This window comes from Oryx dammah, unplaced genomic scaffold (assembly GCF_014754425.2).
Source record: "Oryx dammah isolate SB20612 unplaced genomic scaffold, SCBI_Odam_1.1 HiC_scaffold_13, whole genome shotgun sequence".
In the NCBI taxonomy this organism is placed as follows: domain Eukaryota; kingdom Metazoa; phylum Chordata; class Mammalia; order Artiodactyla; family Bovidae; genus Oryx; species Oryx dammah.
Genome location: NW_024070197.1, coordinates 49933596 through 49946445, shown reverse-complemented (window position 1 = coordinate 49946445; position 12850 = coordinate 49933596). Strand labels below are relative to the sequence as shown.

The following is a 12850-nucleotide window of genomic DNA, read 5'->3' as shown; positions in this document are numbered from 1 at the left end:
ACCCCCCAGTGAACAACTAGGTCCTTACCAAGGCTTGTCCTTATCAAACAAGACCCTCAGTTAGGGAACTTGAGGCCCTTTGAAGAAGCACCAAGAAAGGTACTTTTGCTACAACCCAAGCACCTTCCAGTTAGAGTACTTGCCACTTTCTGCCCTGGGGCCAGGGTGCCCCTTTTGAGAGGCTCATGCCAGCAGGAGGCAGGGGCTGGCTCTGCCCAAGGTAGGAGCAGTGACCCTAACTTCCAGTGAGTTGGTGGTGGTCTGAATGGAAGACTTTACCTGCATGGAGTCTGAAAGCACCCCTTGTGTGGGTTCATGGGGAACAGCCACGTGGGGGAGGAGAGGACAGCTCCGTGTCCTGTGAGTCTGGGCCTTAACCTCACCACCGTATGGGAACTCCCCACTGTGGTAAGACACACCTGGAGGTTCTCCCTGACCTCTACTGACAACCATGGGTGGGGGTTCCGGTGGGTGAAGATTAGGCAGAAGATCAGGTCTTAGCTGCCATGCAGGATCTTTCCTTGCAGCACAGGGACTCTAGTGCTGTGCAGGCTTCATTGCTCTGCATGTGGAATCTTAGTTCCCTGACCAGGGATCAAACCCTGCGTCCCCTGCATTGCAAAATGGACTCTTCACCACCGGACCACCAGGGTCCCTAGGCAGGAAGATTAACTTGAGTCCAAGTGCTTGCAGTTCTTGGAGCCCCCAGGCTCCACCTTCTTCACAGTGGTGGCACTGCCTGGTTTCTGCCTGCATAAGCGCCAAGAACCAGGAAAGCTGTGAAAGTGCCCAGCTATTGGACGCCAAAACTTGTACGATTGATTCATCTGTACAAACTCCCTTTTTTTGGAAGATGAAAATGCCATATGGGGTTATCTGAGAGTAGGGCCCTACGGGGCCGCCTACAAGTCTTCAATGAGGTGACACTGCAACTCTGCTGTGATTTCTATCTTCAGCTGCTAAGAATTCCCAGGAACTTTCCAGTCCCAAGTTCCACTACAGACCTGAGAGAATCGCCAGCATGGAGAAATTCAGGAATCTAGGCCATGCGCTAACCAGGGTGGGGACCGTCGCCTTTCTTGCCTCACCTACCAGTGCATTTTGGCCATGTCACTCTGACCCAGTGCAACCAGGGCGGAAGAGCCCGCGGGGGCGCCTTTGAGCCGGTGCTCCCGGCCAAGGACGAAGCGCCGCGCGCGTTCCACGGAGACGCCAGAGCTGTCAACACTGACGCGTGTTTCCGCTGGAAAAGGGACACTTAAGTGCTTCCTTCCGCGGGTCTTCCTGGCTCTCTTCACGGAGTGGTGACTCCCGAGGTGACTTGGCCAGCTGGCTCTGCAGCACCGCCTGCCCCTCCGGGAGTCACAGTCCTCCGGCTTCCCCGCAGTCACCGCGGTGGGGCTTGGGCGGGATGTTGGCCTGACACGCGTGTTGAGAGCCTAGTGTGGGTTCGCGGGCCGGGCGAGGAGGACCGCGTCTCCGTAGGTGCCTCCCACCCCGGGCGCTCCTCTGCGGGTCGACCCTGCGCACCCCTGCCCCCTCCCCCGGACTCTTCCCGGACCTCTTCCCGGCTCTGCGTTCCCCCAGCACCCTGATCCCGGCCTGTCCATCCCCGCCTCAAGCCCAGCTCCGCGCCCTCTCCCGCCTGCCCGTCTCCTCCGCGGAACGCCCCTCCCTTCCCCTCTCCTGCCCTCCTCCCCTGCGCGGCTTCACCTGCGGCCGCTCGCGCTGGGCGGGGCCGGGCGATGACAAAGCAGCGGCCGGCGGCGCGGGATCCGCCCCCCGCGCTTCGCGGGCGCGCCGGCCCCGGCGCGGCTGTTATGGAAACCGGCCGGGCGCGCAGGCGGCGATGATGGGGCGGCCATGGCCTGGGCCGGCAGCTCCACCGGCGACGCGGCCGCGGGCGAGCGGGCCGGGGGCGCGGGGCGCTCCGAGCCGTGGGAGCTGTCCCTGGAGGAGGTGCTGAAGGCGTACGAGCAGCCCATCAACGAAGAGCAGGCGTGGGCCGTGTGCTTCCAGTGCTGCCGCGGGCTGCGGGGCGCGCCGGGCGGCCGGCGGCGCATCCGGGACACGGCGGACATCCTCCTGCGCAGAGACGGCTCGGTCAGCGCGCGGCGAGAGTCCGGCGCAGCGGGTGAGGCCGGGAACAGGGGCGCTGCGGGGCGGGGGGCGGCGCCCGCGGCGGGGAGGGGCTGCGACCCTCCGTCCCTCCCTCTGCCGGACCTGGCCTCGGACCCGGCGCCCCCTTTGCCGCGCCTTCTCTCTGCGGGACCCGCCGACCTCTCCCACTTCCGCGGCCCCTCTGCCTCACTGGTGGCCCTCCTCTGGCTTCTCTCTCTACCGGACTGGAAGGCCCTCCTCCCCCTCTCCCTTTTCTGGGTTGGGAGCCCCCCAACTCTCCGTTAGAACTCGGACCTCTGCCCCTCGGCTCCCCCCCAACACACGCACACACACCTGGAACCCATCTTACCATCAGGGCCAGTGCTGGCTGGAGAGGAGAGGAGCTTTGGCTCCTTGGCCGAGGACGTTCCTCGGGGAGACCAGACTCTGCCTCTCCTGCCCGCTCTCCCCACCTGGTCTGTTCCTTCTGCTCTGGGAGTCGGTCCCACCCAGTGACTGGTGGTGTGGATCGTTGTTGGACTGGTATTTAGGCAAGAAAGGAAACGTTTTGCTTGGGCTCTTTTTTGTGGGTCTGCCGATTTAATAGAGAAAGGAAAATGTAAGATTTGGGGAACAGCTTGCTTAGTGTTCGACTCTTAACCATGAGCAATATTCAACAATGAAGCCCTTGAAAGATATTTGAAATCTTTGGAGAATGATGAGTTTAAGTGATTTTTAGCCTCTTTAAGAAAAAAGTTTTCTTCCCTGGAGAACCAGGGTGCTGGTGCTGAGCATACTACCTCTAAAGGGGATATACCTGGGGAAGTGCACCAACCAGCTGTGTGTGCTGGAGAGGTGGGTTTGCAGAAATCCATGCGATGGGCCAGGCCGAAGCTAGCCAGTAGGACAGTTCCTTTGATAACCAGGCAGTCTGCTGAATGCTTGCCACTCCTCGACCCTCAGTATTCTTCCACAAGCTCCCATCTCATCTGTGTGCCCTGTTCCCACCTCCCTAACACAGCAGTTGGGTGATATTTGAGAGTTGCTCTATTTGCACAAAAAGCTCTAATATATTTGTCTAGATGAAATAATAAGAACTGGACTCAAATGGTACTGTTTCCGTTCTGTGCGCAGGTAATCTGAGGCTCAGGCTTACCTGTCACACAGGAAGGGTTAGGATCTGGATTCAGCACAGATGCTCTCAGTGCCTGTGTATACCGTCCTCACAGGTGGGCTCAGAACATGGGACAGGGTGGCCTCGTCTCACCTGTGGGCCCTGGAGTCTGTATGTTCACAAAGAGCTTTTCTCTCACAACTGTATTTCCTCCTTGAAAGACCTTCCCTGTGCCCCTGCTCATCCCTGGAGACAACATAACCCAGGGACTGGCTTCTGCCACCGCAGAACAGGACTGTAAGGGCCTGCCTGGTCTGACCCTCTGATTTAAAAGGTGGGGAACTGAGGCGGAGAGTAGTAAGTGGTCTGCTGCCAGTCCTGGCAGGTGGCTAGAACTGAGGGCTTCTCTTTGTAGAGGAGTCAGTATTGTCCACATGGAACCACGATGGCCATCCTCTGGGGTGGTGGTCTTCTGGACCTGTCCACCTCCCCTACCCACCCCCTCTTCAGCCCCTTCTTCCTGGCCCCTGCAGACCCAGAAGCACTGACCTGTACTGGCCTGTAACACAGGAGCCCAATTTCATTTTCCATTAGATACGATCTTTAGTTTCTGTCCATAAGCATGTCTTATAAAGGTGGATGAGGTCTGTGACTTGCTGCCTCTATAAAGACTGAGAAATAGACTACCCTGAACTTCCTCTTCTGCCCTTGTCGAGCTTTCGTCAATCAGCTGAAACTTTAGGCCGACTGTCTCCTGTAGGTAGCTAACGCAGCATTTCTCTGGGACTTGGGTGCTTCTTTCAGTGGATTCACTGCAAGAAGTGTGCTGTAATAGCCATCAAGAAAAAGGTCACATGGGCCCTCAGTTCCCAGACCCCCTCATGAAGTTCTGGTAAAGCTAGGCATTAAGTCATTGTTTAAGATAATGGTAAAGAAAGCAACAAACAGGTATTTCCCCAGTGGTCCAGTGGTTAAGACTCCAGGATTTCATTGCAGGGGGCACAGGTTTGATCCAAAAGAAAAAAAAAAAAAATTCAACAACCAAACTAAACTTTACCTGGGGAGGATGAACAGTATTATCTTAGGACATGAGAAGGAATACTTCCCACTTTCTGCTACTTGGGAAAAGCTGACTTGAGTAAACTTCCTAATCTCAACCTCTTCATAACTGCTTGGAAGCCCCCCTTCTTCAAGTGGGGAAAATGAAGAAACATGTTAAGTGAAGTTATTTTTAGGAGGCTATTATTAAAACTTCCTGATAGGCAAAGGTTTTGGTTTTTGTTTAATTAAGGCAAGAAACTCCATCAGGCAGCACAGGTGCTGGCCGTTCCCTGAGACAAAGCTCACTCCTTCCATGCAGTGTGGTCATGGTCAGTGACCCTGGGACAGTTTCAGTGGCATTTGTCCACCTGATGCCTCCAGGACAGGCCCCGCAGGACACTGGCTGCTCCCAAAGTGACGCTTGGCTGCCTCCTCGCTTGAGACCTGCCCGCCCAGCCGACATTTGCAGGGGAAACAGACATACTTTTCTCTTCGCACAGGCTCTCCACCTTGAAAGCCCTGGGCAGGCGGAGGGTGGATGCGGGGCTGTCACAGGGCTGTGCCTGCTTTCACCTCCAACCTTCTCTGTTCTTATATGAATCCACACACTGCCCTACTTTTTTCCATGTTTGGTGTGTTTTTTGTCAGTTTTGATGCTAAAATTTTTCGCAGGACCCATTCTGCATGCCCGGGTGCCTCACGTGGTCTGTCCACCAGGTCACACCTGCATCTGCAGCCCTCCCTCCTGTTCTGCCTGTAGTTCTGTGGCCCCTCTGCCACCCCCCAGACACCGGCACCTGTCCCCTTGCTGCCCACTGCTACCTGGAGGCAAGACCTTTCCAGTTTACCTCCTTGGCGGCCCTGTGTCATGACCTCCGTTCTTCACCTCTTTACCTCCAGCCCAGCAACTGGAGTTAGGGTGAAGTTTAGGGGCCCCCTTTCCTCCCCCATAAACGGGTGAGAGTGGCACGTGCCCAGGGACAGAGGAAGACTAATGAGGGAATGTTAGTGTGAAGCCGGTGTCCACCCTGGGCCCAAGGACCTGTGCACACAGCAGACACATGGACACACACACGGGCACACAGACACGTGGGCACGTGGACACGCAGTGCTGCCGCCACCACGGCTGCTGCATTTCTGTGCTGCGGGCACTGTGTGTATAAGTGGGGCTGCCCCTTCCCATGGGAGGCACCTTTTCATGTTTCTCCTGGCTCAGGGTGTCCCCTCCCAGAAGCTGAAGTGGGACCCCCAGTGTTCTGGGCAGCCCTGCGCGTCCTGTGGGCTCTGGGCCCTCATGCTGGACTTGCTGGGCCTCCAGCAGGTTGCCTCCTAAGTGACCAGGGTTGCCTGTATCTTTTAAACGGCCTTCCTCACAGGGGTGTGTGTAATGATACGGGGAGAGCTTGGGATGGCTGCAGAGCTGGTATGCTCCCCTTGGAAGACAGCACACATCCTGAACAGAGCAGCCAGAGCTTTCCCATGTGGCTCTTGTCTCCTACTTCTTGGCCCTCTCCGAAGCTGCTGGTGCCACCCACCCTGGCTGTCCCCCAGTTTCCCCCCCAGGCCCTTTGCTCCTCTGAGGGTCACCCAGGAAGACATGGTGTGGGGCTGCAGCGGCTCCACCTCGTCATCGTCTCACTCAGGCCTCTGACGGGGAGGCAGGGCTATGCGCCCATCATACAGACAAGGAAACTGAGGTTTAGGAAGGCAGAGCAGCCATGCAGTCACGTGGGGAGACATGGGGGCAGGGCTGGGGAGTGGGCTTGGCTGGCTTGCGCCCACCCCCTGCCTGACCTTGGGAAGTTACTTAGGCCTCTGGGTGCTTCAGTTTCAGTCTCTGTGGAATGAGGCTTTGCTAGCAGCTGCCCCAGAGGTCATGTGGGTGTCTGTGGAGCCTTGGGACATGCTGGCCCCAGGGAGGTGCTGCTCACATGCCCCGTGGGCACCTCACCCAAGCATCGAGGAGGCTGTGCTGAGCCCAGGGCACCTGTCCACATCACTGCCTCAGCTCCACCAGGAATCCCCCTGTTCAGTGAGTGCCAAGTTCATGGGTGTCCACTCAACCATTTTCCCCGGGGATTGGAGAATGCAAGCAAACGGAGTGGTTTAAAAAATCAGGGCTACTGAGGGAGCAAGTTACACAAACTTACTGCTTAATACAAATTTACCCTTGTAAAGCCATGATAATCCCTTTGCCTTAAGGTCATCTGAGTAACAGCTGAACCTCCGTCTGGACCCCAAGACAGAGTTCTGTCTTGGGTCTCCCTAGGGCTCGACTCACTTCCTGGGCCTTGCTGCTGGGTAGGAAACCACGCCCATGGTGATGTGTGAGTTTATGGCAGAAACTACCTGGAGGAGGAAGGACACACCGCAAACACAGGGCGCCTTTGACCCCTGTGCTGAACAAACAGCTTCCGGGTTTGGAGCACTTGTCTCCTCTTGGCTTCAGGTGGCATCTTGCTTTCACCAGCTCCTCTCTCGAGTGAAGAAGTGAGGAGCGGAGAGGGGAGTCCAAGGCTCCTTCCTGTGCTGACCCCAAGCCCAGAGGACGATCGTCATCAGCGGACGGTCACTGCCCCCCTGGCATCCTAGCAGGACACTGCATCCACGTCCCCCTGTTCCCTGTGGTCAGGGAGGCAGGACACCAGGGTCCTTACTCCCCACAGTGCTCCTCAGCCCCAGCCCTACAGAAGGGGGAGAGGCTGCCCGGCACCCATCCCACCACCCCGCACCCATCCAACCACCCGCTGCTGGCCCCAGGGAGGCACTGCCCCCAGGATTCCAGACTGCAGAGTCCTCACAGAGTTCTCTCCCACAAACGAAACTTGTTTCCTGTACTATGACAGGGTCATCTCAAAGAAAACGCCCTCACTTCTTGACTTCTTGTCTTTTGTTGTTTCCCAGAAGAAACTGAAACAACTTTCCACCCCAGCACATATCGGGGAGGGTGTCCTTTGGGGTGTGGGTGGTGAGAATGCCAGGGAAACCAGGTGGCTGCGTCTAGCTCCCACCTCACCGTGCATCAGTAGAACCTTGCGTCCATCTCCATCTCTCTGCTCTTCCCCAGGGAGCAGCTGGTTTGTAAATAAGTATGAGCTAGTGTGCAGGATGCCAGGTGAGCATCTTGTTATATCAAGCTTCTCTCAAAGTTATGTCGACTCCAGGTGTTCCAGGGGCTCTGGAGGGTGCAGCCGGAGTCTGGCTGTGCCTGGTGGGGCTCCTAGCACCACCATTCCTTAGCTGTGTGCTCTTGGTAAACCCTCTCTGTCTCTAAGCTCCAGCTTCCTCATCTGCGCGGAGGGAGCCGTGGCCCTGAACTTTGCAGCAAAGCACTGGGCACGGGACCACTGCAGGGCTCCTTGCTCTGCACAGCCCAAAGGTTCCCCAAGCCTGTGCGACTTTAAATACAGCTGGGTTGGTGAAAGCTCACCTCCACACCATGCTGGGTTTATAAAGAGTTCTGAAAGGTTGGCTGCCCCCTGCCCTTTATAGCAAGGTAACTCGGGGCCCCGGCCCTTCCATTTCTCCCACTTTCCACGATCTCTGTCCTTCACAGCTACAGACTTTTTACTGAACCCTCAATACAGGCCAAGGTATATGCCCAGGTACTCACTATTCCATCAACGCCACCCATGTTGGGAGTGCAGTGTTTTAATGGGAAAGTGTTTTCATGGCTCAGCCCTATGCAAACTCCCTTTATCCCTGGCAATCTTCCTGTCTCTTGATGGCATTTGGAAAATATTTGCAGAGTTAGCAGGTTCACTCAGCGGAGAATGTCATGGTTTGTGTTTTTATCCACCTCAATTAAGGCAGCTGAAATTCATACCCTCCCACAGCTCTGTGTGCTTTATTCAAGCAAGGCTGTGGAAGGAGGTGGGTTTCCTGTCTTTCCAGCCTGGCCTCTTGGAAGGCTGGAGGGTGGCTCAGGCAGTGACTGGAACACAGATTCTGGGGTCCCCCAGCCTGGCCACAGCCAGCACCACCACTTACTAGCTGTGATACCTTGGGGCACATAAGCTCATCCCCTAGAGCCTCGGTTTCCTTATCTGTGAAGTGGGTACCAGGACCATCGACCTCCCAGGCTATACACTGGCTTTGCAAGTGCTTGTAAACATGCCAGCTCAGTGCCATGTTTAATAAAAAAATACCCACAGCCAAATTCAGCACCTGGGCACCCTGTATGAATGGCTGAGGTGCTGACAGTCTGGGGAGAAATCCCCAGTGCCAGAGGTGCAGCCAGATGGCAACTCACCCGCATGGCTGCTGGGAACCCTGGAGCAGAGCCTGCCCTCCCCACTGCACCCAGCTTTCTCATCCGACTGGTTTGGGAGTGCATGGCTCCCCACAGCACCCAGGTTTCTCATCTGACTCTGAGTTGGGGGTGCATGGCTCCCCACTGCACCCGGGTTTCCCATCTGACTGAGCTGGGGGTATGCGGCTTCCCACTGCGAGGCCTTTCCTTGGGCCTGGCTGACCTGAGCTGCCCCCTTGACCCTTCCTCTCTCCTTTCACTCTTGCCCCCTGCCTGCTTCCCCTGGGGGTGGGATGGGCTTTGAGGCCCTGTAGGCTGCTCCTTTCTGAGTGGTCACTTCTGGGCGTGACCACTGTGCAGGGCGGGACCATCTGCCCCAGGGCAGGGCCACATGGCTCGCCTGGCGTCCAGCGCAGAGCTGGGTCTTATCAGTGTCCATCCAGCGACTGATGGCTCGGCGCCCTGGTTTCTGGTGGAGATCTTGGGAGATGCGCTGTGTGTTCCTGAGGGGTAGGTAGGGGGCTGGCCCAGGGGATGCTGAAGCTTGTTTTGACTGCTGCTTCTCTTCTCTTGCAGAGCCCACAACAATGGTGTCACCGGCCAGCTCGGAAGCCCAGGTACTTTAAAAACAAAATTTAAATGTACTTGATCCGAAGTAACAGTTAGGTGTGTTGTATGCTGTAAATCAGCAGCACATACAGTTGTGCTTCTAGAAGGACCGGGAGATAGTGAAGCCTGGCATGCTGTAGTCCGTGGGGTCACAAGGAGCTGGACATGACTGAGCGACTGGACAACAACGGTTGTACAGTTGTTCCTCTGAGGCAGGATGTGGATAAGTGCTCAGTGGCTTGGTGGGAAGGCTTGTGGGGAGACGATGCCTGAAAACAGGCATCGTGTACGGGCAGGGAAGCCCGTACACACGGGCTAGGGTGGGGTAGACTCAGGGGGTATGAAACGTGGGGTCTCCCCTGTGATCCCCGGGCTCCTGGAGGTGCCTCCCACTGACCAGAGGGAAGAAAGGGCAAAGGTGATGTGGTCTCCCTGGTCAGAGCGTTGGTCAGGCGTGGGGCTGGGGGACAAACAGGAGAAGCAGCCCATCCCCCGTGTCCCTGAGCTCTCTCCAGTGCCTCATCCCTAGGACCTTTATCTGTGTCTCCTGTCCCATCCAGGTGCTTTGTCCTGAATTTGATGTTTATTCCACTGCTTTGTAAAAAATGGTTTTGTGTAAATACGTATTTATATGTTAAACACAGTGTTATAGAAAGGGGGTGGGCACAGCCAGTTGGTCTGCTGTGAAAGTGAAAGTCACTCAGTCATGGCCAGTTCTTTGTGACCCCATGGACTATAGCCCACAGGACTCCTCTGTCCATGGGATTTCCCAGGCAAGAATACTGGAGTGGGTTACCATTTCTCCCCTCCAGGGGATATTCCTGACCCAGGGATCGAACCCTGTCTCTTGCATTGCAGGCAGATTCTTTACTGTCTGAGCCACAAGGGAAACCCAATGGTCTGTCACGGACGATTTTTACCAACAATAATAAAACCATCACAAAGTTTTCTGACTTTTTCTAGTCACCACATGCTGGCAATTCTTAATTGTGCCAGTGATAAAGTACATCCTCTGGCCGGGCGGATGCCCTGCTGTTTATACAACACGAGTTCCCAGGGGTTGCTCTGAGCTCACGCTACACAGCGTCCTGGAACCTGAGTAAGAAAAGCCTAGCCCTGTTTTCAGGACGTGTCCATCTCACTGCTGTGTGCAGCTCCTGCTGCCAGGCTGCCCTGCCCCACAGCCCCAAGTGAATTTGTGTTCCCCACCCCTGTTCCACTTGTGTTCCCTACTGTCATCAGTCTTGAAGACACTACAAAGAACTTTGTATATAGGCTTGGGAATCGACGTGGGGGCCCCAGGAAGTCGGTCAGGGCAGCCTCCTGGCCTGGGTGCTGAGATTCTCACGCCGGCCCTTCAGTGCCTCAGGCTGGTCCCGGGGCCTCAGCTGCTTGGTGCCCACACTGCCAGGAGCAGGGGGGCTTGGGGTTCTGCCTAGACTTTTCCCTAGAGGGAAGCCAGTGGTCTCTCCAGTGTCTGGGGCTAGGGCGGCTTTCAAGAGGCTTGCAGTGGAGTTAACCCTTTCACTGATGTAAGGCCAGCACAAGCCAGAGACTAGAACCAGGGGAGGCAGGCCCGAAGGGGGCGCTCTGTGCTGCACTGGAGCCAGGAAGCTTTGGTGTTAGGCCTGCTGCCTGCCCGGCCCGAGGGGTAGAGTAGTCTCCTTCAGAGAGAGAGGGTCACCCTGGGGTCAGCGGGGTCTGTGGGGCAAAGCTGGGGTGAGGTGGAGTTTACTCTGCTTTTTTTGTAAAAGTGATTTTATTCGTTTATTTTTGGCTGTGCTGGGTCTTTATTGATGCGTGGGCTTTTCTCTGGTTGTAGAGAATGAGAGCTACTCTTTGTTGTGGTTCACGGGCTTCTCATTGCAGTGACTTCTCTTGTTGTGGAGCCTGGGCTCGAAAGCACAGGCTCATTAGCTGTGCCACCCGGGCTTAGCTGCTCTGCAGCACATGGGATCTGCCCAGACCAGGGATCGAACTTGCCACGTCTCCTGCATTGGCAGGCGGAGTCTTCACTCCTGAGCCACCAGGGAAGCTCATCTCTGTCTTCCTCCTGCACCTCTCTCTGGGCCAAGAAAGGACTGATGGGCACTTGTGTGAAGTGAGGTCCTTGCCCACCCAGCAGCCCCAAGGGGCTGCCCCAGGGACTCCACCGGCCAGAGCAGGCCCTTTGACTCCTGATGCTGGGGTGTGACCTGTAGCCCAACTGGTCCTCGCCTCCTGAGGCAGAGATAAGGTGCCTCCAGGCTGGAAGCGTTATTGACTTTCATTGGAACTTTGCTCCCATAGGGCCTCACCCTCCCCAGGCGTCCGCGAGCCAGGCAGACCCCCCTAAGCCCCTCCAGACTCAGGGCATCCTGGGAGGTGCTTCTGTGGACAGAGAAGGCCTGTTCTTGTGCCCTGCCCTCTGCCCAGCGCTGACTGTCACACTTCCCTTCAGCTCTGCTCTGACTCCTTCCCTTGGGGTCTGGGGGTGACATCACAGGAAACAGAGGAGAGACCAGAGAGGCCCAGAGGCCGAGTGGCCTGCACATGCCTGGCGAGGGTGTGGCTCCGTCCAGGGGCACGAGGTCAGGGCACAGGCTGCAGGCTGACCACCCCCCCAGGCCAGCACGGCCCCCCTACCTGAGGCAGGCAGGTGACCAATGTTTGCCCCACCTGTGAGGGTCTTGAAACTAGTGGCAAAGAGCTGTGGTCATTTTGGTGTGTGTATATCTCTTGTACTGAGTCGTGAAAGGAAACCATTAATGCCCTTTCAAACACAAACACACGGTGCTGTCAGCACTGGAAGCAGCTTCCTCATTCTTTTTGCTGTGCGCCACTGGCTGGCATCGAACCGCTCCCCTGGCGCCTCCCTCGAGCAGACCCAAGGCTGTGGGGCACAGACAGTACAGAACCTGGATCTGAAATGCTAATGGTGGTCCCTGAAAGCTCAATTCCCTAGGGGCTAAGTAACACCAAAAGCAGAGTTAAGAGGAGTGCAGGACTCGTCTCTACTGTGCTAATCTGCTTTTTAAGACCTTGTTGTGGAGAAAGAATTTTGAGCTTATGCAAAACCAGCAGAATAGCATAGTGGCCCCACACGAGGCTCCACCAGCAAAGGACTCACCTATTCCCTGCAGCGCCGCCCCACTACCTGCCTGCTGGTGACCCCACCCCCTCTCCCTGTACAGGCACAATTATTTTTTAGGTTTTTCTCTTTCAGGTTAAATTCACATACATTGAAATTTACATACAGCTGAAAATACTTGAGGGGTCTCACTTTTTGTGAGATCCAGTGTCAAGCTTTATATGTGTCATTAAGCAATTACTCCAGCAGCGTTTATTGAATAAGCTAGCCTTTTTCCTCTGATTTAAAACATACTGTCATTGCACATGAACTAATGCTTCCTTAGGTTGCCTCTCTGTCTTTTTCTAAACACTTTTGTTGGGGGTAAACTGTACATCTGGTGAGCTCTGACTGGTGTGTAAGCAACACCACACACATCTTTCCCAACATGCTTCCCCGCACCCCCCGACCCCCGGGAGCCAGGGGCCTGCCCTCTGTGGCTGTAGACTGCTTCTGTGTTGTCTAGAGCTCCAGGGTCCTGGCTCTAGGCGGTGCTGGGGGTTCAGGGCTGTGCACGGCTGACTAGTATCCCTCGGATCACCACCCCACTGACCTGGGGTGGATTTGACCTTTGTGGATTCCCCTACAGGGATTTCCGGTTTTCCTCTCTTGGTGACCCCCCCGC

General features: G+C 56.1%; 1 protein-coding gene across 3 annotated transcripts in view; it reads left to right on the top strand.

Annotated features, from left to right (window-relative positions):
• The first annotated feature begins 1854 nt into the window (after window positions 1–1854).
• Window positions 1855–12850, top strand: part of SPIRE2 (spire type actin nucleation factor 2) — a 26912-nt gene continuing 15916 nt past the window's right edge. For 2 of the 3 annotated variants that reach the window (XR_005723374.1, XM_040253634.1), the window contains exons 1-2: window positions 1861–2134; window positions 9084–9124. Coding sequence is in view for 2 of the 3 variants with exons in the window: in XM_040253634.1 (XP_040109568.1) it covers window positions 1864–2134; window positions 9084–9124 (312 nt within the window). In the remaining variant the exon portion in view is untranslated. Of the gene's footprint in view, window positions 2135–9083; window positions 9125–12850 lie in introns of all 3 variants that reach the window. The other variant, XM_040253635.1, reaches the window with a different exon arrangement.